This window comes from Artemia franciscana, chromosome 19 (assembly GCF_032884065.1).
Source record: "Artemia franciscana chromosome 19, ASM3288406v1, whole genome shotgun sequence".
Lineage (NCBI taxonomy): Eukaryota > Metazoa > Arthropoda > Branchiopoda > Anostraca > Artemiidae > Artemia > Artemia franciscana.
This window is the reverse complement of record NC_088881.1, coordinates 27,395,407-27,421,343: the sequence shown is the minus strand read 5'-3', so window position 1 is coordinate 27,421,343 and position 25,937 is coordinate 27,395,407. Positions and strand designations below refer to the sequence as shown.

The window sequence follows — 25,937 nt, the reverse complement described above, 5'->3', positions numbered from 1 at the left end:
GCTTCGTGTGTGATACACACAAGTCACACATGCATACACATACATAATACAAACATACATGCATGATTAGTTGTCGTACATGCATAATACATGCATCGAATCTAAAGGGTATTGGGTTGCAACTAATAAAGGAAACTATGGTATGGAGATGCGTCCTCAATGTTTGACATCAAAGTTGACACTCTTGCTTCGATGACATGGTTTTGAAAAACAGTTAGTGCTGTACACTTGTGAAGTTTGAAAGTATATCTTGGGTAGTCTCGTCTAAAATTTGAGTATTTTTCATTCTTTCGACGGAAGTAAACTTTTTAAACACCAATATCAGACTTTTCATTGTGCTCAAATGCTGATGTAGCCTATTTTTTCTCCGTTGACAATGAGACGCTAATATCGAGATTTAGCTAGCCCTAATTTGAGCCACTCATGTTTCTCACGGAATTTCCTGGTTGGCTGAAAAACTATGAAAAATTCTGATTGGCTTGGTGCAAGTAAAATCTTAGTGTGAATAGGTTTAATAATAAGTAATTAGTAATTCCATAATTACATAATTACGTAATTCAATGCAGGTTTAGAAACAATAGGTGAATAAAGTTTAATATTAGCTTTAAAAGACAAGAACCTGAGAAAATTTTATCAATTAACAAAAGAGAGAAAAACCACCAAAAAGTATCAATTGATCTCGGTGAAAATCAATACATCAAATTGAGAATATCAGAGAACCCTACTGTAAAGATTTCAAGCTCTTCTATACAAGTTGAAGGATTTTGCTGTTATTTTCCAAAGGAAAGATCATGGATGCGTGTTTTATGTTTTTGTTATGTTTTTCCCAGGGGTGACTGCATTTAACCAATGCGCCTAGGATATCGGGAGAGGATTCATTACATCGAAAATCAAATGTTCTAGTGTTTAGAGTGACCAATAGGTTGAAGGATAGCTAGCCCCCCTTCCGCGTCCTCTCTACTCCAAAGTTGTTCAGTATAAATATTGTTATAGCCATTTTATCTATCATAGTTGAAAGGTTGAGTAACTATCCCTTTGGGGATAGTATGACAACTTCCCCACCCCTACAGTCCCTATAGAAATGGCTTTAAGTTACAAAACTTACCCATTGCTTAATATTTTTCAACTATGATGGTATTGTCTGGAGGGATTCTTACAGAGAAGTTTTCATTGAGTGGAGGCAATTCATGAATGTTTCTTTAATCGTTGTTTGTTTGAAAAACGATTAGGAATAAACAAAAACAAATTACTTTAACTGAAAGTAAGGAACAACATTAAAAATCAAAACGAAAGGAAATCATTCCGTATATGAAGTGGTTGATCTCCTGCTCAATACCTTGCTTTTTACGCTAAAGTTTGACTGTTTTTGTCCCAATTCCATAGGAACAACTCCTGAAACTCAAGGGCCGTTTAATTTGAATTAGGAAGACTTTCTAAAAGTGCCAAAAAACGTTCTTGTGACGAGCACGGTCTTGAGGAAGAGGGCAACGCCTTTATATACGGAAGAATTTTTGTTTGCTTTGAGTTTTGATGTTGCTCCTTTCAGTTAAAAAAAAAATTATTATGAAAGAGTAATGGCTGTTTAAGAAACAGGCGACATAAATATATAAAATTATTGATAAAATCTTGGTCGGGTATTCTTTTAAGCTGTTTTTATCTGACCACCTAAAAAATTTGAGAGACTTTTAAAAGAGTTAAAAAAAACTTTTTTTACCATTAAAGATTTCTTTTCAGTCAACATTGTGGTGCAATTTATTTTGGTCATGTTTGGCCTTGGGACAGAACGCCGAAGCTCACTCTGCCCTCGTGTTGAATCCTGATAAATCTCAAACAAGTGACCTTCTATTTGACCTACTGGAACGAGGCAATGCCAAAGAGCTGCTAAACTACTCTTACAGTGGAATGGAAAGCTGCATATTTGAGTATATGCTTTCATGTGCTAGATCATTAACTATTGGTGAAGCAAAGGACTATTATAACTTTCTTTACTCTTTGAATATTACGAAGAATAACCCTAAACAAGGTAAGCTTGAGCTTAAGATCCACGATGAAACTTGAGAACTAATCCTTAACCCCCCAACCCACCCCTCCATATACAACCACGTTGGGCTTGAAGAAAGAACTGAAACTTTTGCGCTGGTCAAGTCTCATGATCATAGAAACTTTGTAAGGGGCTCATTCGATCGGACATTCAACGTTCTAACACCTTTTATGTAGGACGAAAGTAATGCGAGAGCAACCAGCCTTCCTCACTTACCCTTTTGTGCTACCCCTCCTTCTGTAGGCCCAATGATATTGGATCTAAGTTCGGAGATATTATTTTTTGTTCAGAAACTCTAGAATGTTCAGAGCGTTGTCAGGCTATCAAAATAGTGTATCTGCACCATCTTAAAAAAAGGCTAGGGAGATCAAGTTACAACTTCCATGGAGTTTCTTTTTTTTGGGTGGGGGAGGTATTAGGTCTTCCAATTTAAACTTTGGGGAGAGAACAGCGAAGGATTAATTAGGTTTTGCCTAGAATTTACTAAAATTTTGGTAATCTAAGTCCTTGTGAGATTCGAAAGTATTTACAGTGAAGTAGTAATATAAAGTGGAAGAAATTAAGTTTACCTAGGTCATTGTATATAAGTTTATACAGTATAATCAAACTCAGTATTTTTTTTAGCTACTACATTATCGGCGCTTACAGACAGTTCTTTCTCTTCCCATTTAATCTGCCATCAGCGGTCCAGTGTACATTGCCCTGGAACACGTATTTTGGCAGAAACGTTCTCAAAATGCCTTTGAAACCAACTTGTGACTTCGAAACCAACTTTGAAATCAACTTGTAATTTCTAAAATCATCTATCAATAACATTACACTACTAATAACCGATTTCTGTATACTATATGTATTAGAATAAATTAATTTAAAATTAGATTCTTTAAAAGTTATTGTTACAAAGGTGAAGCCAAATTTTGTGTTCAAGAGAAATCTGACTTGCCTACTCGTGAAAAAAATCTAACGTCGCTTAAATTTCTTCTTATTTCAAGGTTCTCCGGGGCACTTGCATCTCGGTCCGTTTTTGTCTAACGGTTGAGATAGGGAATGATTTTACTGTCTAAATTTGTATACCAGGGTTAACAAAAGGGGGTACAGGTAATCTTAAGATCGGTTCGGGAAATTGAGTCGAAACTTTGGGAGGTTCTGTGGAGTCAAATAAATCTCAAATTTTGACTTGATGAAGGGGGCAGAGGTAAATCTAAAAACACTATGCGTATTTAACCTGTAGCAATAATTTTATTTGCAATATCTTGAGACCAGCTTTAGAAATGTAGCTCCAATTTCAGGTAGTGAAGGGAGGAGGAGGAGGAGACTTCAAATTTTGTGCTGGAGGAGGGAGTGGCTAAATTTATGGTTTCCAAAGCATCTCATGGCTTTTGCACTAGAATCTTCATTGGGAATTACAACTTTGTAGCGAGGTAAATCCAAAGACACTATTGGGTACGAAGCTATGAACTTATCGCATGAGCAATATTTCTGAAATGGCCTGAGATATCATGTTAAAGCTTTCAGGGAATTTTATATGGACCAAGTTAGCCTGAAATTTATACTTATTGAGAAGGAGCAGGGGGAGAAGGTATTTTTTCGATTCACCTAGCTTTTTTGCACTATAACCCTTTCTGAGACTCGTGATCTATTCATGGTTAACTAGCATTGTACTAAACCAAGACAAACTATGTATTGCTGCCTGATGAAAATATCGTATCTGCTTTATCCTTAGGATGGCTTTGGGGATCAAGCTGAAAATTTTGAAGGAATGTAAGGGAAAGGATTTAAAGATCTGGTGTCGAATCTATTTAAATTTTTAGCTCTATTAGCCCCTATTGGACTAAAATCTATTTGCAGTGAAACTGTTTTTAGAACAAGAGAAACCATGTTAACCGTTTTATTAACGTGCCACATCTGTAATATCTCCAGAACAGTTTGGGAATTGAGTTAAATTTTCAATGGGATTTGTAGGACCAAGTAAACCTTTAATCTTGGACAGAGGTAGATATAAAGAAAATATGTTTTCTTGTTATCAAACTGGTAAATCTGAAATATTGGGAACGACAGGTGAGGATTGAGCTGAAACTTTGGAGCATTAGGGGGGGGGGGAGGAGGCAAGAAGGCTTCATGTTTTGTGTTTATTCAGATGTAATGCAAAAAATGTATGCCTCCTTTCTACTTAAATCATTTGAATAGTTTGCCTAAATTGAACTTTGAATCTGTTTACGTGAAGTAGTTAGATGAATTAAAATAACTCTTATGGACAGAAATAAACATTAAAACTCGAGAGTGGCCTCAAAATTATTTCGTAAGACCCTTATTTTTATATAACCTAGCTACTTCACTTTGAGTGGTTTTGATTGTTCCCGGCCAAAAAGGCTAAATAATTTGAGATACACAAAAAGACTAAGTCATATTCTTTCGTCTATGCAATAAGCTTTGAAATGACATTCGCAACTTTCTTCGCCAGGTAGGTTCTTGCAATGAAAATAGATTCGAAACTAATGTTGGATGCATTAGTCTGTGACCTCCAAAATTGTGTTCGCCTCAGATAGGTATACAGCTTCCACGGCTAGATAGACTTGAATGAAAGCTGAGTATTTTGAATACTCACTATGTTGATTAAAAGTGAACGAATTTAAACTAAAAGATCGTTTTTTTTTTGAAGAGCAGTTTATCAAAGAAAAGTAAAGAGCCATATTAATTTACAAGACGAGTAAACGCAAGCAGACGAGACGAGCAAAAATAAAGGACTGTAATAATTCAAACTTGAAACTGGTGACTATTACCATCAATGAATAAATGAAACTTAATTTTAACATAAATTAAAATTAATAATGACATCTAACGTCAAGATAACAGTTACTGCTATAGATGAATTAACACATCCTAAAACTAGCAGAAATCAAAATGAATAATCAAGTCAAACTTGAAACGACCAGAAATTTAAAAGAGTCTTGCTTCCGCCCTAAATCTTTTAAAGGCCATTTACGCTTTATTGAAAACCAAATATAATAACATGTTGAACAGTTGTAACACAGAAAAATCAAGAATTTCTGGAATTTTCAGGAATTAGTGCAACCTTCTATCCAACAATAAGTTCGCTTCTATTAGTTCTTTTCAGTCATTTTGATTATTATGGTAATCTGATTGTTTCTTATTTTTTTTTTATTTCTTGAAAAATAAAGCCATACTGTCCAAAATATATGTCGTTTTCAATAAAACACAAACGACGCCCAAACTGTTTAAAGGATTTGAGAAGGATGATTGGTTTTATCACTTTTATTTTCAAACCATGATTAATCTTCTGCCATACATTTTTATTGTTGTGTTGCTGTCGATTGTTGGAAAAATAAATGACACACAGTTTGAAATACATATCGAAACCACTAAACTTTTATGCTTAGATCATACATATCAGCTTCAGATCCTTTATATCAGCTTCTTTATATAAGTTTCAGATTATCATTGATCATTATATCCGCTTCAGATTTTATCACCTTCAAGGATTTTATCTACTTAAGATCATTTTTTTTATGTTTACCGTAATTTTCACTTTTGGCCTTCTGTGCTTATTGTATTTTATATATCACATCTTCCATGGTTTATAGAAGGAATTCTTAAAATTCTAAGACAATGGGTAAAAAAAAGTGTCAAACAGATTGGGCCATACATAAAATGCTTCCAATCTAACTGTTGTGGAAGAGTTACATGGACCTGATTGCGTATGGTCTAATTGTAGGCCAGGTAAATGAAATAGATAATAAATTCTCTTAAGTTTTGAGTCAGTAAATTATCTGTGCTGATTCAAAAGGTGTTAGTGAAATTTTTCTTCGCCGCTTGGATTTACAACTTGTACCCTCAAACCAAGCCAAAACAATCGATTAGTTTAATCAGCTTCTCTCATATGTTGGTTCTCAACTTGTTTTCAACAAGTTGTGTATCAACTTGCTTTTTTCCAAAATGTACACTCTTCTCGCTCACATTGTTAGTTAGGAAATAGAGCTTTTACTCTCAAAATCAGTTTTGTTGTATCTTCTATGCATCAAAAACAAAAACCTTTTTTGTGTACAATCACCTATTTCTTAATAATAGTTACTTGAATTACTGTAACCAATATTCTTGCCGTAATCTCCAATCGTTGAACAAGTTTATGAGATCTGGTGTTCTGCTCCTTTTCTAAAGGATTTAAAGACGGTATATCTATACGTTACTAACAGCTTGCTTTGACATGGTTCACACCTCAAATCGTTGAGTTGAAAAACCCGACTTTTCGACCTTATGATTTTACATTGCTATCCAATTTTCTTATAATTTTCCTACTCTAGTATATATTATTTATTTTTTCTTTTACCTTTTTATCTAAAAAATGAGAGTATTATTGCAATATATTATATATTTTATTATTATTGCTCTGCTTGCATAAATGTATACAATATTTATAAAAGTGTTTATTTTTATTAATTCTTATATTTTAAAAATATATATTTATCTTCGTTTTTGCTATGTTTTATGTCTTTTATTGCTAGTTCTTACATTTTATTGGAGATATTTGTATATTGATAATTGTTATTTTCTTATAGCTTCTAATGTTATGCATGAACAAGCATATCGACTTAAAACAGAGACTGAAGCCAATAGTCGTAGCCTCAGTCAAAAAGTGCAGTGCTTATTGCTCACGATGACTTGCTTGGAATTGGTACATGCCTCAAATGCTTGGGTTGAAAGACCAGACCTCAGAAAAGGTATTTTGGGTCATGAGAGGAATGTCGAGGTATAATCATTGCTTTCTTTCTCTTGTGTTTGGTCCTTGAAATCTCATAAGTTTTGACAAGTTTGGTAACACTTTTTGATTTGTTTTGATTTTTTTTAAGTAGAGTGTTTTTAACTTTTTTTTTTAGGATGACCGTAGGGGGAGAGTGATTGAAATCTATGAAGTTTTTATGCCATCCTATTTCAACTTTGGAAAAGAACCCTTAACACAAAAAAATTAATATTAACGAACTTTGCTATTATATCTGATATGTTTAGTTTAATTGACGTGGTCTTTTAATTTTTTATCGTTTACTCCCTCCCCCAGCACTGTTCCCGAAAGAATTCCTGCGGAAATAAGTCTGGTGCAGCTTTCATCGCACAAAAAGTATATAAATGTCGATCGAATGTGTGTGTGTGTGTCCTTGTGCGTTGGATTGTGCCTATGCTTGCGTATCAATATATGAACTTGTATGGTATGTGTTTTCATACTCCGCGTCTAATCCTGATTAGTAAATAAGAAGACGAATCCTCGTTTCTATCATAAAATTTCTTCGAAAAGAAGCATTTCAGAACCGGAGTCAAAAGGCCCATACCCCATTGCACATGCCCCCATCAACATGCAACAATTAAAGTAAACTCCTTGCACATGAATAAGTAAACTATCAAGAGAAAAGGGTGGAATATTGAGGAACTATTCACTCTCAGAAATCCTGTACACTGGATTGCGCATGCCAAGCGTGGTGGAACTGTTCGAACTGTACCAAGAATGGTGGAATTGTGCCAAGCGTGGCGAAATTCTGCCAGGCGTGAGGAAACTATGTCAAGTATGGTGGATGTTTGCTAAAGAACGATGTGACGTCAACCATCACAGCCAGTTGGGAATGTACGTTACACACTTATTGAGTTAAATAATTAAAAATTAACCATCCAGTTTAAAACTTGAGATGAACAAGAAAAAAGTCCTATAATAATCCAAATTTAAACGATCAGAAATTACTGTCAAAGAATAATTGAAATCAAAAATAAGCCAAAATGAAGATAAAAATCACATCAAAACTAAAAGTAACGGTACTTATATATATGAATAATTAAATTTTGTTGATCAGTCCAAAGTCGATAATAAATCCCGCCTTGGAATAAAAACTGCTGAGGAAGAGAGCCATTGAATTCCTACGATGCTTTCTCCCTCTCAAAATTCAAGGTTGAATCGTCTTCTTGGAGCTGAGAAAGTGCTCCAGATCTGGTTTCTAAAATTAGTCCCTTGTTGTTGGGGTTAGATTGATCTGTGGCAGAAAATGAGGCAGACTAGTGATCTCTGTCTGAGGGATCGTTTGTCCCGAGCTAAAACATCTTGTGGTTTTTTCACTGATGACATCGCAGGGCTCAGAATCATGCAGAACCACAGTCGGCGCTTTATGGAGCTCTGGTTCTAAGCTGAGACCACTATGATTTCTTGATGATCTCTGCCTGGCTTGAGCTCTACCTGGACGTTAATCGGAAGCACCTTTTCTTCGAATCTCGTAAAAAAATTTCCCAGCAGAATTTTTTGGGGTAATGTGGGGCAGATCCCTGTTTCAGTCAGTACATCAAGGATTATTCTTTTGTGTTTCATAAGCTGTATCGTCAGAAGCCTGACGGAGCATTCTATTTTGCGGCCCTCCGTCGTTACGTATTTCAAAGTTTTCCCAGGGATGGTGGTAAACTCTCTTGACCCGTCTTTAATGAGTCGATCATTAAAGGTAGTATTTGCGCATCGCAGCGAGCCTTCATAACATATCCTGACTTCGGTTTTGATAGCTTTTCCATCAGATCAGTTGCATATACCCTTTCCCTTTTTGGCTCTTTGGTTTTTCGTTTACCTCCCCTGCATTCCTCTGTTGCATGTGACGTTGAGTTAGGATGGCAATAGTGACGTTTTGGTCGGCGCTTGTGTGGTTTGCCCTCAGGACATCGCTTCAAGAAATCTCTTTCTTGTTTTCTTTCCTCCTTTCTGTTTAAGGATTTACTTCCGAACAGAAATCCATTTCTTTTTTTTATTTTTCTGATTTCTGTTGAGGGGTTCAGTTCCGAAAAGAAATTCACTTTTTGTTTTTCGTTCTAGTTTCTGTTTTTTGTTTTGCTTCCGAACAGAAATCCAATTTTTTTTAATTCTGATTTCTGTTTATAGTTTAATTCCTAAAGAGAAATCAACTTTTTTATTTTACTTTTCTGATTTCTGTCTACATATTCAATTCCAAACAGAAATTCACATTTGTTTTTCGTTCTAATGTCTGTTTTCGGGTTTAGTTCCGAGCAGAAATCTCATTCTTGTTTCTTGCTCATTCCTTTTTACGGGTTTACTACATAACACAAATCCACTTTTGGTTTTGTTCTAATGTTTGTTTTCGGTTTCACTTTCGAACAGAAATCCCCTTCTTGTTTTTTCTTCATTTCTGTTGACGGTTTTACTTCCGAACAGAAATCCACTTTTATTTTTGTTTTAATATCTGTTTTCGGGTTCACTTCCGAACAGAAATCCCCTTCTAGTTTCCTCCTCATTTCTGTTTACAGGTTTACTTCCGAACGGAGATCCTCTTCTTGTTTTTCTTTTTGTTCCTGATTTCTGTTTACGGGCTTGCTTCTGAAAAGAAGTCCACTCTTTTTTTCTGATTTCCGTTTACGGGTTTACTTCTGAACTGAAATCCATTTTTTCCTTTTCATTCTGATTTCGGTTTACGGGTTTATCCCCGAACAGAACTTTCTCTTTTTTTCTTGCTTTTTTTCTCTTACTCTTTTCTTGTTTTACAGTTTCGAGTTCTAATTCTGGGTTCTTCCCGATTACACGTTCATAAGTTAAGCCCTTGTAATTTTACGTGTTGCGCTGGCGGACGACAAGGAGACGAAAAAGCATTCGAGGGAAGCAGGAGCTCCAAGGACTGACTTCGTCCCTTACCACACAAGGTCAAGAACCAAGCATAGCTCTGAAGGGGAAGATCTAGAGAAAACGCTCAAGATGGAACAAACAGTCTTGTAGTCGTTGCTAGAAGCCTTCCAACATTCAGTGGCAAAGTCGACAAAAGCCTTGGTGGAAAACCACAAGAAAGCATTAGGAGAAGCTTTAATGGTTGAGCGAAAGCTGAACGGAGTAACTCTCCACGGAAGGCAAAACCTACACGAAATTTTAGTTAAATCCAAAGACGGAAAGAGGGTAGTTGATTGCAAGATTTGACCCTCATTAACGAAGTGAATTAAAAACATTTGAAAATCATTTGATAGTTGCCAGTATTTAGCAAAACGAGAAAACGTGGATTTCGCTGAGTGTTTTGTTGCTTCTGAAGAAATTCATTTTGGAGGGATAAAGCTACAAATTAAAAAAAAAGCGTGAGTAACCCCCCCCCCCCTTTCTATCCCTCAATCACTCACTTTTTCTTTCTCGCTTTCATTCTATTTTTATTCTCTCAGGATGGAGAGTTTACAATTGAAGTTTATGAGCTTTCAGATTTGAAAAAGGAATACGATATTACTGTTGCCCAACTTAGCCTACTTCAGTTAATGGAGAGACAAGCTCTGAACCCTAATGTACCGTCCTCAGCCCAAGAAACTGTTGCCCAGTTGGTAAATATGAAGGGCTATGAGCTTGCAATCTCTGTTGCCAGAAGCCAAGCAAAAATATTAAACAAACAATTTTGCTTTGGATCCAGGGGTGGGGTTTTAGATCGATTTGTGCTTTATGCCTTAGGCTTGCGGTTTCTTTCATTTATTTATATACTCTATATTATAAATTATAAAATGATACATGTTATGATATAGTCTGACGTAAGCCTGCTGGTAGGCTGGTTGATTTATTTTTAGGTTCTTAGGTTTGAATTTTCGTTTATAGGTTGTTCTGTTACGATTTATTTGCTATTTGCGAACAAATATGTAATTTTACAAGACTCTAATTTCTTTAAAAATACAAAGACTGGCCAATTAAAGGAAACGTAGGAGAAGTCGAACATAAAATAATACCAGTAGTCACCGAAACTAAAAAAGAAAATTTTGTAACAATTTGTACATAGAAAGAATCTGCTTTTCATTTTGATTCCAAATATTAAAAATTTATTAAGAATATTTAAAAATATTAGCGTAAAGGAATATGCCTATGTTTTGTAAAAGTGGGAAACTCCTCCCAAAAGGAGGGGTGGCCGAAAACATAACCAGCAAATTCAGTATATCTGAGAAAAGCAGCTGAGGTTTCCAGTCTTAATGTATTAAAAGTAGTTTTTCTTATTTTTCGAAAAGAATGGTTACGGAGGCCATCTATCTATCTATATATCTTTTTATCTTTATATATTTTTGTCGGAGTGACTTTATTGCCCCAGTGGTTGTAGAATCTCGATTTCTTGTTCGAATAGAAATTCAACGTTCATTTCACGAATCAAAAATTCAACAAATCAAATTCAACGAATCATTTGGAATAACCCTGTTGTATGGGTGGAATTGGTTGACAGTTCTCTCCTTATTGGAGAAAAATTATACACTTATGCACATATCATATACTTATCTGCACTAAAAGGCGAAGGGCTAAGGGCTTTTAACCTTCCAGACTACAGAAATTCAAAGTTTAGCTCCCAAAAGTACACTGTAAGCCCTCGTTTTCAAACTTCTTGTGGGATGTGTTTCAGTGAATTATTGAGAGGGATGTTTATCTCCCGATCTCAATGAATTTCGAGGAATATATTTTTACTAACTTCTGAGGGATTGGGGGCTGATGGGTGAAAAGTTTCAATTTCAAAATTTTTCACGCCTAAAAGTACTCTTTTCCTTGAAACATTGTGGTACAAAGTTTAAACGTTAGTCTAAGGACCGAAGAACTCAAGGGTTCTAACCACCCTGGTGTTTAGGAAGATCCTACGTATGAAATAGAGAATTAACCAAAACTGATTGAATCAACAAATTTTAAACTCGAAGTCCCTTCAGTCCCCTATTCTGTAGTCTGTAGACTAAAGTATCCCGTTATTTTAGAAGCGAATGTTCTAAAAAAAAACGGTTGAATAATTTGTTTTTTCATATTTGCGTACAGTGGAATCTTCTGCTCAAAATTTCAGCTGAGAAAGGCAATTGGCAAACAGAACACATGTGATTCCCGACTGACACTATTTCCTTTATTCTAAAATGCTTTCAGTAAAGCGCTTGTCAAATTATAGTAAGGAGTGAGTGGGACGTGTTTCCTTCATGTATAGGGCAATTTCTTGTCGTTTTAGGTTTTAAAGTACTGTTTACAATCATTAAAATAGCTTCCTTCTTTTCTTGTTATAGTTGTTTCATACTTCTATTTTTGCCCTTTCTTTGTCTGTTTTGTTTTCTAGTTTCGTTCAATGATTCACTCATTGTGTTGTTTTTAATTTATGAAAAATGACCTTAATTAATGATGTTTTGATAAGATTAACTTAAAAAAGTTTAAATTGAAAATAATAGGTTATTTATATGAAAATCTGTAAAAAAAAAAAACTATGAAGAAACAAGAAAAAAATGATAATACTTTATATATTATATTACTTAGTTTACGTTATTTATTTATTATATCTTGATTCTGAAATCGAAAGAGCTTCTTGTGAATTGGTCTGCACTTCCATTTTTGTGTTTTATTCTTCCTCCTTTTTGTATGCAATGATTCATCTTGTATTATTTGCTTTTTTTGTATTGGTCATTCGTTATTGTATTTGTGATGTATTTTATTTTTAGTATACTGTAACGGTAAATGTCCCAGTGGTTTATTTTGCTACTGTCTAAATTAATTATGATTTTACTTAATTATTCATTTCTTCGCAGGTTTGACATCAAGACAACTATCGTGATTGATGCTCTGACATCTGACTATATAAATCTGTTGAGGTCGTTCAAGAATGATTTTACTGCCGAAAGTGAAACTCTTCATTTCATACGATTGAACAATCCTTCTGGTTCGTTTTCATTTTTGTGGGTTTATTATTATTATTGTTTTGTTATTATTACTTAATGTTATTCATTATTATTATTATTATTATTTAATGCTATTTTGTTGATCTAGAAATAGTTTTCGGAAACTGATTTCCAATTATGCTATGAATGTTATTTTGGGGGCTCGGCTTATTCCCTTTCCTTCGCAGGAAATTCCCACCCCCCTGTAATGTCCCTCCTGAAAGATCCATCAAAGCTAAAAACTGCGCAGTCAAAAGGAAATTAAGACAAATAAAAAGTACAAAGAAAAGTATAATTGTGCATCAGCTATTTTGAAGGAAGGACGGTGGGCCATTGTTAAGTTGGGAGGAGGGATGCTAGATGCCTAAAAGATATTTTTCAATGCCCAAATTGGCTATATCTGTATGAGCTTCTGATAAACTAGGACGGTGTATTCGGGGGGGGTGGGGTGGGGGAGGGGAGAATCTTTCATTACCCTTAATTTAGGCTAAGCTTAAATAAGGGTACTGTAGAGAGATATCTCCCTTCTTATTGCAGAAAAACCACTCTAACCTCTATATTAAAGCTTCATTTAACTAATATAATTTGCTTCGTAATTCATAAAATTGGATGCCGGTGTCCCCCTACAAATCCCCCCCATAGAAAATTTCCCCATACGCAAAATTGAGCAGGCATAGAGAAAGATCAAAATAAGTACCGCACAATTTCAATCAAATATTCTAAGGGGTATTCAAAGGACCAGATATCAAAATCAATTTTAGGAGAGGGACTGGCTAGTCTTCAATCACTTCTGACTTTAAAGAGAGGACTAGAACTCTCAATTTCTGATCAAATGAGCATTCTCAGAAGTTTATATATTTACGAGGGGGTGTTGGGGATGAGAATGGGGCATCCCTCTCCTATATGAAATAAGTTCTGCTCGTTTTGGGTTTAATATTATTTTTACTTTCATAATAAAGGTGTAGATAAATATTTCTAGAAGTCCAAAGATATTATACATCAATTTCCCCCTACACCTCTCCTTCCTTAGAACTAATTATGTATTTATCTGAAGACTCAGTGAGAGTTAGGATCTTTTTGTATTGAAATCTACCTTTTGAGGCACCTGCCTTTCCCTAACAATAAAATAATCAGAGAACTCTACTCTAGAGGTTTATAGCTCTTTTCTAAAAAAATTAGAGCTTTTTTTGTGAAAAATATCACTGATGTTTATTGTTTGTTATTTCATTTTTTCCCCTAGGGATGGTACTATCAAACCAAGGGTCCCACAAGATCGATAGGCTATAAGGATTATTCGTATACAATTTTAAGTGTCATTTTAACTAACCCAACAGATGAGAGGGCAAAGAGCCCCCTTCTCATATCCCTAGTTTCCCTAAAGACATCCCAATAAAAATGTGAAACAACTATTTGGTTCATCATACAATGGTCCAATTAGTATGCCGAGACGGGGGGGGGGGGCTAGTTACATATGATCTTTTTCTTCTTAAAATGAGTACAAGAACTTCTGTTTTCTTCTAATGAGCTCTGTCTAGGGTTTATATGACCATCCCTTCCATATGAAGTACCTCTGGTAAAAAAAAAATATTTATAATGATGCATTGAAGCTTTATGGCCATTTGCTATAGGCAACGACAGACCGTCTCCTACTGATATGGTTTGTTTCCTTCACGTTTTTTCCTCAGAAAATTTTGCCCCTGTCCTAGAACCCCATCTGATATCTGGTCCTTTGCAACGCTTAAGACGTCTGGTCAAGGTTTCAAGGCTCTCTTTTTTTGAATAGTTGAAAATATCAATGAATTTACATCCAAGAATGACCTAACCTCCACAACGCCTGGGGTAAGGACTGAAAATTATGTCAAATGTCAATTCTTTGTAGGTATAGTTTAGAGTGGAAAGGGTGGGGGAGGTTTAGTCTTAAGAGTGTATTGGAGTCAGTCTTTAGAATCGTTTTTTTTTTGGAAAAAAAATAATTATTTTGCTATGGAAAGGGGGAGGGGTTAGTGGCCTAAAGTCTTTCCTGACCAATTTTAAACTTACAGTCGTAAGCCCTTGGGCCAAGGGGACTAAGTAAGGTATAAGGAAACTATTTAATGATTGGTTCATTTGAAACTGGTCCCTCCTCTTATAGCATGGGCTCCAAAAAGGGCCGAATCTTTCCAATTTGCCTTAAACTTACGTGAAACTTTTGGCTAAGGGGTCGTAATGCAAAAGGGAATAGATATTTATATCCCCTCAAAATGCAGCCCAAAAAAGTGTCAAAAACTTTTTTTTCTCATCTATTTCTAACAGAAAGGACTATTTTAGAAACTTAAAAGGGGGACTGTTCTATTAAAAGTTGAAAGTTCTTCCATCCTTTTCAAAGGCCGAAAGCTACTAGAGGGTATTACACCTCCCTCTCGCTTCATTTTCTGAAATCTGGCCTTCCTCTAATGCGTTTGATATCGAATGAGATTTTGAGATATCTGTCTCATTCGAAAATCTCCAAATGTGTGTTAAGTTTGTCTTTGGAGTTGATACCAGTCCCATAACCGCAATGTTAAACTTTATCTTATTCTGCAATGATAACACAAAAAAAGTATTAAAATAGATTGGTATTGCAAAAACAAATACTATGAGACATTCTACAACACGTATTTGGCCTACATTTTGGAATATTGGTAAAATATTCCATAATCTCTTCCTTTCTTTTTTTTTTATTCGTCGTATTTTCTCTGTGCCTGCTTAATTTTTGAATATGGGATAATTTTCAGTGGGGTTGATAAGCATAGCACCGTTGTATTGATCCAGTTTTTAAGAAATGGTTAATCCGGGTGGATTTGATCTCCTAATCTAGACTGTCTTTTGTTTCTTTTTGTTTTAGTGCAAAAAACCTAGATTAAAGCTCAAATTTAGCTATTAAAGGCAAGCCTGGTGATTTCGCCTCAACTGCTATTTCATATTTAGATGTTAATTGGGAATTTCTCAAACTGTAAGCCCCCCAAGTCAAATCAGTCTACAGTGATAAATACCTATATTGATGTTCCTTTTTGATAATAATACAAATAAAATGGAAAAATAAATGTCACTCAGTAACTTCTGAAGAGAACCAACAGAAAATGAGCTAGGTTGTTTGTTGTACAGCTGCGTACGCTCCTTCTCCGCACCAACCTGTTTCAAGCTTCACTCTTTACTCCCTTCTTTAACTTTCTTTTCTACTCTTTATTATGACCTCTTCTCGACCCATTCGTAGATGTCCTCCCTTTTATTTGGTCCGTAGATGTATACCCGAAAAGCCCAATTCTATCATACACCTATCATAACTCATCCGTAAAAAGGGGATCGAACCACATTTTCACTGCCTATCATTTGATATATGGTTATTCAAAAAAGCATCTGAACTTTTCCTTAGACAATTCCAAAAAAAAGCAAAAAACGATCGCTGAGGGTGGGTGTTAGAGGGTTTTTAACTGCTTTGGAAGACCAGTTTACGAGTCTGAAATTAATTTAGTTTTTAGAAGAAATAGTGTTTTATATGCGTTTTTACGACCAGTTTACGAGTTGCAGAAATATTTTGGAAGTGAGGGAGGTCAAAGTCTAAAATATCACCCTACATTTGGAGGTAACCGCCCTCAACATCCCTTTGTGAACTTCAAGCATCTGAACTTTTCCTTAAACAATTCCTGTGGAAAGTAACTAGAAGGTCTTCCTCGCCCTTTTGAATTGCCCATGTTTCAAGCTATACTTGACAACTGCATTTTGCTTCTTCCAGCATCCCAGTTATAATTTAGAGATCATCTTCCTGTTCTTGCAAAGTTTTCAACTGTAAAGGATACTGTTCTCCTTGGCTTCTCCTTTTTACACCTTTTCTGCATCCACTGTTTTTGCTAATAATGCTGCCTAGATAAGTGAAGCTGCCCATTCCTTGGTCGTCTCCTGGCTCTCTTCATCACCTCTTCATCCACATATAGTCCTAGTTTCATGATTTGGTCTTCTTAACATTAGCTTTAGATTTCATAGATTACAGCTAGAGTTCATAGCCTTCTATGACTGCCAGTTAAGTAATGTCATCCCTGAATTAAAAAAGAATGAAGTATGATTGTCAAGACTTCATATAGCTTATTCGAGATTATTGCTTCTAACACATTAGTTTGGATAAGTTATCCCGTTTGGTTACCAACGTCAACATAGCCTTCTATGAACTCCTTCTATGAGAGTTCATAGCCTTCTATGACTGCCAGTTAAGTAATATCATTCCTGAATTAAAAAAGAATGAAGTGTGATTGTCAAGACCTTATATACCCTATTCGAGTTTATTGCTACTAACACATTAGTTTGTATAAGTTATCCCGTTTGGCTACCGACGTCAAGAACATCAAAAAAATTGTAATAATCATGACAAATAATCAGAAAAGAAATTAATCAAATTAGACAAAGAAATTCTTTTTTGACTAATTAATCAAAGAAATTAGTCAAGGCAGTGGTGTTGCACTGATATAGAGCGATAAGGTCCCCATGTATTTTTTATTCCTTAGCCACTGCGTATGAAAACGCTGGGCGTAGGAACTCGGAAGAGGCTCACCACCCTTTTCCCGCGCCATTTTGTCCCCGGGTACCCCTGTAACTCACCTTGGTATGGGATAAAATTTAAAAATAAGCATTTTCTTCGTTAATTGTCGGAAAGCCATTTAAATATGTCTCTGGGGATAACATACTCCACCAGCATCACGAGCAAGAACCTTTAGAATGAAATACTAGTTGTTCATTGATAGGTCTTAGTAGAAAAAGGTAGGTATGTTTGGTCTTAGCTAATGGACTATTTTAAAACTTTCAGGGACTGTTTCCTGTGCCAAAGGGATGAGGAAGTGTGCCCAAAAATAACTTGAAAATCTCTTCATATTTGATTGGTTGAAATTTTACATCCATAAGTCATGGATGAAGGAGACTGAAAGACAAAAAAAAAATTATTTAAGGGGTATGGACCACCAGAAAGTGGGTTAGACCGCTTTTTCTTTTTTCTTGGTCTTTAAATTAATTGTCTTTTCAGGAGTGTTGCGAGCCAAGCTCTTTTTTTGCACGGAAAATAAAAATTGTAAAATATAAACTTAGCTTTCAGGCTATTTTATTTTTTTATTTGGGTTATCCAATTGTTCTCTTGCTATACTTATTGATTCGTATACTAAACTCAAATATTTTATGATAAATCCGAACATGTGAGCATTGAGAATCATTTTTTTTTTGCGCCGAAAATAGAGTTTGGGCAGCTTAAACTTAAGTTAAGGCTATGTTTTGTTGCTTTTTAGATATGAATCATCCTTAAAAAGGTGTAAAATTTAAAAATAAAATGCCACCTCTTTGTTTTTTTCGAAAGAACCAAAATTTTAAGTCTTGCTGTTATGCAAAGATTTTTTTTTAGTTATTTTATATTTTGTTTTCAGTCCATGAAATAGTATCTTCCCGGCCAGTTGAGCATGTTGAAAGACTGCTCGAGGCTAGTTTAGTAGCAGCAGAAAGGTCTTTGGAAACGGCGTGTCATCGTACATGTGCCTTTCGAATTCTTAGTTCAGATGTCTTCTTACCGGCTTGGCTTGTAAAGTCCTACTCGGTAAGTCTTTTTTCTGTAAAGGTGAATTTGTTTTTTTTTTCTTTTTTTTCCCAAGCAAGAGGAAAGTCGTGTTAACCATCCTAATTTCTTCTTGCTTGCATAGTTTTTCTTCTCTATTTATATTAAAGTTTCCCTCTAGCATGAACTAATGTATTTCCTTCTTCGTGTTTTTTTTATATACTAATTTATATTTAGATTTATCAAAAAGAGAGCAAACCTTTTGAGCTTAAGAAATGTCCATGATTTGCTCAATTTTCATAGTCAAATACAATTTATTACAATTTTTCTTCTTTTTTGGAGGAAGCGCCATGTTCTCGTTACAAGGGGACGTCGAGAAAATGACATAAAATGGAAAAACGATAAGAAAAGAATTCAATAATTTTAATTAACGTAAGCTTAAATTTTAAGAAGAGTATGCATAGATGGATGAAACTCCGGGTAGATTCATGTGGATCTTGAATACTCTTTATCGTGTGTCAATTCCTCTTGAGGGGAAGGGGGGCGCCGTCTAGAAAAATTGAAAAAAGGTAATTTATTCGTTATACTAGCAGTAGAAAAAGTAGGCCGCCTCCACCTGTCTCGTCAAGACCCAACAAGCATTACCTTCATCATGTGTGAAATCCTTTTTTAGGGTGAGGTCATCTAAAAGAAACTGATAAAAAGGATTTTTTTTTATAATGACACTAATGAAACCCCAGCCCCACCCTCAAGAGAAAAACTGAAAAAGCTTCCCTGTAGCCAAGATTGTATCTAGGGGGTCGGTTGGATTTGACCTCCTGCCCCAGAAATGTTTGTCCGACTCGTAAAAACGTAACAAAAATGAATTAAACAATTTTTGATGCGTTTTTGTACCCCCCCTCTGAATAAAAATCTTGTATACGCCGCTGTCTGTAGCTATTCTCGTTGGCCATCGATCTGTAGATAATTTTGTAGATTGTGTTTGGGTGTACGCTTTCATAATTGTTATGGACCAAGGAAAAACGGCCGTAACCCAGCGCAATATCCATTGAATACCCAGTGATTGGGTTGAGTTGTGAGTAGTAAATGTAAATATTGAACAAGTGACATAATTGTATCGTGCTGCAGACTAGAGAATAGTTTAACTAATGGAAATATTCATTTACTAATTAAAATTTTCATTTTTTTTTGTAATAGCCAAAGGAATACAATAATTATGGCTATTGATTATTTGAACAAGAGGTAGGTGTGGTTTCTGCATGAAGTTTTACAAGCAAGACTTGTCATTATGAAATATGATTATGAATCGTTTGGATGAAACTAAAAACATTTAATATTTAAAGAGAGAAATATAAAAAGGTCTGTTCGGAAAGATTTAAGATACTAAAAACAATTGAAACAAAAATATGATAAAAAATGCTTTGATCTTAAAATGCACTAAAAAAGTAAAAACTAATTTTCTTTTCCGGTATTAGTAAAAATTAGTAAAATTAGTAAATTAGTAAATTATGTTATAGTTATATAATTATGTAACTATATATAGTTATAGTTATATATAGTACTAGCTGTTGGGGTGGCGCTTCGCGCCACCCCAAGCCCCCCCGCGCGCGTAAGTCGTTACGCGCCATATTAGTTATGCGCCATTGTAGTTGTGTCCCTGTGTCCCACCTGTGAATATAGATAGATTTATATATGTGTTTCAAACTACGCAAAAATTGCGAATAAACAACATTCTTGGCTTTCCCATTGTCTGTGCATATGCAAAGCCGTATGTACTAATAATGACGTCATATACAAACGCTCTTTTTACAAACAAACAAACATGCATCCACATAACTCGTTTTTATATAGATAGATACAATACAAATTAACTGCGTAAAACTTGCGAATAAACAACATTCTTCGCTGTCCAATTGTCGCTGCATATAAATACATTGTCAGGTTTACCGACCCTCGAACATGCAACGTACAATTGTCCATGGGAAAAACAATCAGGATTAAGATCTATACCACATTTTTCTAATGATTGACCTTGAGCTTTGTTAATGGTGATTGCAAATACTAATCGAATTGGGAATTGCAATCTTTTAAATTGAAAAAGCAGATCCGTTGGAATCATGGGAATGCGAGGAATAAGAACAGCCTCACCCTCATAAGGCCCTGTCAAGATTGTGGCCTCTATTAGGTTTTCCATTGTTTTTTTTACGGCAAGTCGCGTGCCATTGCAAAGCTTTGGTGGGTTGATATTTCTTAAAAGTATTATTGGTACGCCTATTTTTAGTTGTAGCACGTGTGGTGGAAACCCTGAAGGATCTATGGAATTTAAAAATTCAGATGGATAATTAACCGCTTCATTTGGTTCCAAAACTGTGTCGACTGACTTGTAAAGGACTGCCTGGTCTCGAATCTTGTTCAAAACAATATTGTTGATTTCGTGGACGTCTATATTTTTGGGTGCGAGAATCGCTCTTTCACTTAGCCATTTATTATTTTTATAATTTTTTAGAATATTCGGAAATACTTTTTCAATCAATTCATTTTTGGACGTCACTAAATTACAGAAATCAGCAGGTAGTTGTATACGTCCTGAAATTGAGTCTACTGTTTGACCAGAGTCATCGTTTTGCAATCGGACACGCATATTTGTAGTTAATTTTAATATTTTTACGTGTGCCTATAAATTAGAATTTTTTAGGCAAGCATTCATTTCGTCTGCAGGAGTTAAACTACGTAAAAATTGCGAATATACAACATTCTTGGCTTTCCCATTGTCTCTGCATATACAAAGCCGTATGTACTAATAATGACATCATATGCAAACGCTCTTTTTACAAACAAACAAACATGCATACATACAACTCGTTTTTATATAGATAGATAGATAAAATACAAATTAACTGCGTAAAACTTGCGAATATACAACATTCTTCGCTGTCCAATTGTCGCTGCATATAAATAGATTGTCAGGTTTACCGACCCTCGAACATGCAACGTACAATTGTCAATGGGAAAAACAATCAGTATTAAGATCTATACCACATTTTTCTAATGATTGACCTTGAGCTTTGTTAATGGTGATTGCAAATGCTAATCGAATTGGGAATTGCAATCTTTTAAATTGAAAAGGCAGATCCGTTGGAATCTTGGGAATGCGAGGAATAAGAACAGCCTCACCCTCAAAAGGCCCTGTCAAGATTGTGGCCTCTATTAGGTTTTCCATTGTTTTTTTTACGGCAGGTCGAGTGCCATAGCAAAGCTTTGGTGGGTTTATATTTCTTAAAAGTATTATTGGTAGGCCTATTTTTAGTTGTAGCACGTGTGGTGGAAACCCTGAGAATAATATCTCGAGGTAAAAACTGATCACCGACCATGACGATGGCCACTTCGTCGATAGTTGGAGCATTGTATCTACGCACATGTTGGCCAGGAGGCGTTTTGTCAGCGGAAATAACAATTTTATGCGTATAAGTAGGCATCAAATCGATGGCTGTTTTGAACAGACGCACTAAATTATTATTTTCGTGGAAAAGATGTTGTAATTGGGAAACGATTGTCCTTTCAATGTTGGGAGAAATTTCGCAACGTGCATTCAATTCAGAATTTCTATCACTGATGAAGTACAATTGTAAAAATTTATGATTCTCGCCTGAGAATGGTAGAAGAGACCCTGCTCTATGATAAATTTGCCCTTTTACTTTGAAAGTAGACATAAATTGATCTGGATTTTCAATTTGGGCTCCAAACGACGTCATTTGGAAACATGAGTTGTATTTTCTGATTCATTTATATTCCTTATGTCCCGGTGTCCCGGTCGTCATTTATATCCCCCTGTTTTATATCCCGCTTATTTTTCAGTTTTTTCCTTTTTTTAGTTTTTTTTTTGACTTTTTTAGTTCTTTTAGTTTTTACGTTTTTTAGTTTTTTTTAGTTTTTTAGATGATTTTTTTTTAGTTTTTTACCTTTTTTTCTTTTTAGTTTTTATTGGTTTTTACCTTTTTTTAGCTTTTTATCTTTTTTATTTTTTTTTATTTTTATTTTTAATTTTATTAGTATTCTTTTTCTCTTCTATTTTTCATTTTTCCTTTTTTTAGTTTTTTTTAGTTTTTAGTTTTTTAAGTTTTTTCCTTTTTTTAGTTTCTTTAGTTTTTTTAGTTTTTCGGCTTTTTTATTTTTTTATTAGTTTTTAGTTTTTTTTGTAGTTTTTGCCTTTTTTTAGTTTTTTCAGTTTTTTTTTTAGTTTTTAGTTTTTTACCTTTTTTAGCCTAACCAGGATTTGAACCTGGGACCTTCATTCTCCGTTCTGACACCCTCTCTCACCGAGTGACTACTCCAGCATGTTCATTTTGGTGTTTTAAATGGTATATTATTAACCAAATTAATGGGTTTTACAATATACTAAGCATCGTCATAACAAAAATGACGGCAACTAATTTCATGACGTCAGCCGAAACATGACGTCACCTGATCCACAGATCCACAGACCCACAGACAGACAGACAACTTATTTTTATATATATAGATATAGTTATATAAGTATAGTAAATTATTAGTAAATTAGTAATTAGTAAATTAAATTAGTAAATTAGTAAATTAGTAATATTAGTAAAAACTAATTTTCTACTCGGAAGAATTAGAAGTTTTACAGAATAGAAATAAAAGCGCGTGGTAGTCATTACGCATTTTATATCTGTTCGAGGACGATGATCCAACAATTCATTTTTAGTTCGAAAAATTTTCGAATTTTTTTGGGTAGTAGGAATTTTTTTTTACTTTTTGATACATTTGGATGCTAAAGCATTTTAATCTCTAAAAGGAATGTTTAAGTGTGTTCTCCGTACTCTTGATGTAATTTTTTTTTTACTCGTGCATAAGCGATTTAGAATTAAAGTCGGTTGCATGCTTCCTCTAAAGCTAAGATTCGCAAATATCACACTTAGGTTTAGCTTCAATATCTTTATAAATGCTTAATTTTCTTGTAAATTCTCTCATAATATGTCTTGGTAGATTCCAAATGTTTAAGGTAACAGATTGCCGGAGGTTGTACGAAGGCTATCCATGTGCTGTCAAACGAAAAGTAGGTTATCCCTGCTTTTATTTTGATTCCAACCGAGGACACACCCATAGGGCTGAGAGCTTCGTAAGAAATTTCGGAATTCACACGAAATTTCAAAATTTTAGGAATTTTAAAATAATATTCATACATTTTACAGGTGTTTCTTTACTCTTAAGGCCAATAATGTTTTTTTAAGAATAATGTTCTTTAAAAAAATAATGTTCATACATTTTATAGGCCTACAATCGGCGTTTCTTTACTTTTAAAGCCAAACTGTTATCTGCTTTGTAACAGCTATGTAACCAAATAAATTCCAATTCGTATGAAGTGTAAAAATGATACTGCCTCAAGGTGTTGTTACCAATTATACACGTTTTCAACTTCCTTTAAAAAAACTGGTCGTAATGCTAGGGAGATGTCAACATTCTTAATGATATTCTGGCAAACCCCTCAAGGAGTGCATAAGGCAATGAGAAAGGAGGAAATCATGAATATTAAGAATTATTGCTAAAAATCATCTCTTATAACTACAAACTTAAGAATCTTAGGCATTATTTATCGGTATAAGATCTACAAAACGACACAAAAATCAAAGCTGTGTGATTAGTGCAACCCTTTTAAATAGTAAAGAAAGAATTTCATAAATGACCAATTTTAAAGGAAACTGATGATATTAAAAAAACAATTCACGGCCAAAAATTGTGGAATCTTGTGGCAAATCGAGAGGCTACTTTACAATGCTCTACGTCTTCTAAAAGTGGTTTTATTACTACTTCTAAACATTAGAGGTGTCCCACTAATTAATTTGAAGCCAATGTAATTTTTTCATCAAAGAATCTGCTCGTGTCTGTTGTTAATATACATTTCACTGCTATAGGAAAATAGCATTGGCTTCAAACCTGGGAGACTGACCTTAAAGGATGTGTAAGATTGCCGGTACCACCAACTCTAGACATTTAATTTTGTTTATCACTACCAATCTTCAAGACATAATCACCAATCTAATTTGCTATTTCCAATTTATCATCAATAATTCAATTATTAATCTTTATTTCGGTTATACTCGTATCTTTTATATTACCTTCCTTAATCTTTAAACGGTTTAAATAATACTCGTTCTTTGCATTTCTTCTTAATTTATTTACATAATTTCTCAACTCTTTAAACTCATTTAAAATCACTTTAGATTGGTTATCAAGATATTTACAATAAAAATTATTTCTTTGGCTTATTAAACTCAAATTTCATCATTAATCCACGGCTTTCGCGGTGTCGCTTTCTTACAATTAATTTCTTTCAATGGGCAATTTTTCTCAAACACTGGGTAAAGGATATCTGAAAAAATATTAAAAACTTTTCAAGCATCATCCTTTTCACTGTAAACCACCTCCCAATCCAACGAACTAACTTCATTTTTAATTTAGCCAGATTAACTTCTTTCATGTCACACCGAAGAATTTAAGTTTTTTCTTTTAATTTTACAATCTGATAACTTCTGCAGCGAACAAAGAAGTGGTAAGTGGTCCGAATCAGAATGGGTTAATACGTCAGAGGTGCTATCTTCCACCAAAACTTCACTGACGAACAAATAATCGATCAAATTTGCAGAATGGTCCGTTAATGGGGATGAGATAGAATTTAACGGGAAAAGACAAAATGAAAGCATGACATTAAGGAAATCCCAACTGTGGTCATAAATAAAATTTGAATATGTCAAGAGGTACATTGCACGGTTCATGATTATAATAGTAACCGTTTACATATAATATACCAATTACAATTATAAATGATTAGTACATTCAAAAACACTCACAGGCAAATACCCGAAATAAGCTGCATCAAACACTAAATATTTGTCAAGGTAATATTATTAAAATGCCGAATAAAATAAGGGGAAAATGATATGAAATATCTCTTGGTACTAGAGGCCGGGTGAGTCATTAACTGTGGACCATTCTTTTTTATTTGTTGGCGTCTAGTGGCATGTCCTTCAGAAGGAGGGGGAGCTCTGAAGGTCAGGTAACACAACAAAATGAGTTGGGAAATTCTAACAGTTTAGTCCAAATCTATTTGTCAACTCATGTCTGTGACTATCTATTGAATTCAAATGAGTTCTTTCAGTGCGTATGTTGAGTAGTTGTGCTCAAGTATAATTTATACAGATTTTAATTTTGTATCATCTCAAGTCTATCTGTTTTTGTTAAAGTCGGATGCAAAGCTGGACTCAAGACTGGATGTCAATCTGGTTTCGTTAAAGTCGGATGTCAACTGGTCCTTCAGTAGGGGGGGGAGGGCTTCATGGTCCTTCAAGGTCAGGTAATAGACCATAACAGGGTGGGGAATTCAGGCAGTTTAGTGCAAATATGTATGTCAACTCATGTCTACGACTATCAAGTGAAGTCAATATTAATTGTTTCAGTGTATCATCATATGTTGAGTAATTGTGCTCAATTAAAATTTTACATGTGGAGGTGGGATTAGTGATAATTTCAGGCCTCATAGAAGAGGGACATACTAAGGTGGTTAACACCAAGGAAATACTGAAATAAGGAAATAAACCGTTTCTGTCAGACCAAGAACTAAGTTATTAGTAAGTAAGTAAATAAGTGAGATAGTAAGTAATACTTAATAGTAAT

The 25,937-nt window shown here is 34.6% G+C and overlaps 1 protein-coding gene across 2 annotated transcripts in view; it reads left to right on the top strand.

The window, feature by feature from the left end:
• Positions 1 to 6,626: 6,626 nt before the first annotated feature.
• Positions 6,627 to 25,937, top strand: part of LOC136039505 (uncharacterized) — a 33,976-nt gene continuing 14,665 nt past the window's right edge. For both annotated transcript variants that reach the window (XR_010620472.1, XM_065723293.1), the window contains exons 1-3: positions 6,627 to 6,806; positions 12,578 to 12,708; positions 18,124 to 18,290. Coding sequence is in view for 1 of the 2 variants with exons in the window: in XM_065723293.1 (XP_065579365.1) it covers positions 6,736 to 6,806; positions 12,578 to 12,708; positions 18,124 to 18,290 (369 nt within the window). In the remaining variant the exon portion in view is untranslated. The remainder of the gene's footprint in view (positions 6,807 to 12,577; positions 12,709 to 18,123; positions 18,291 to 25,937) is intronic.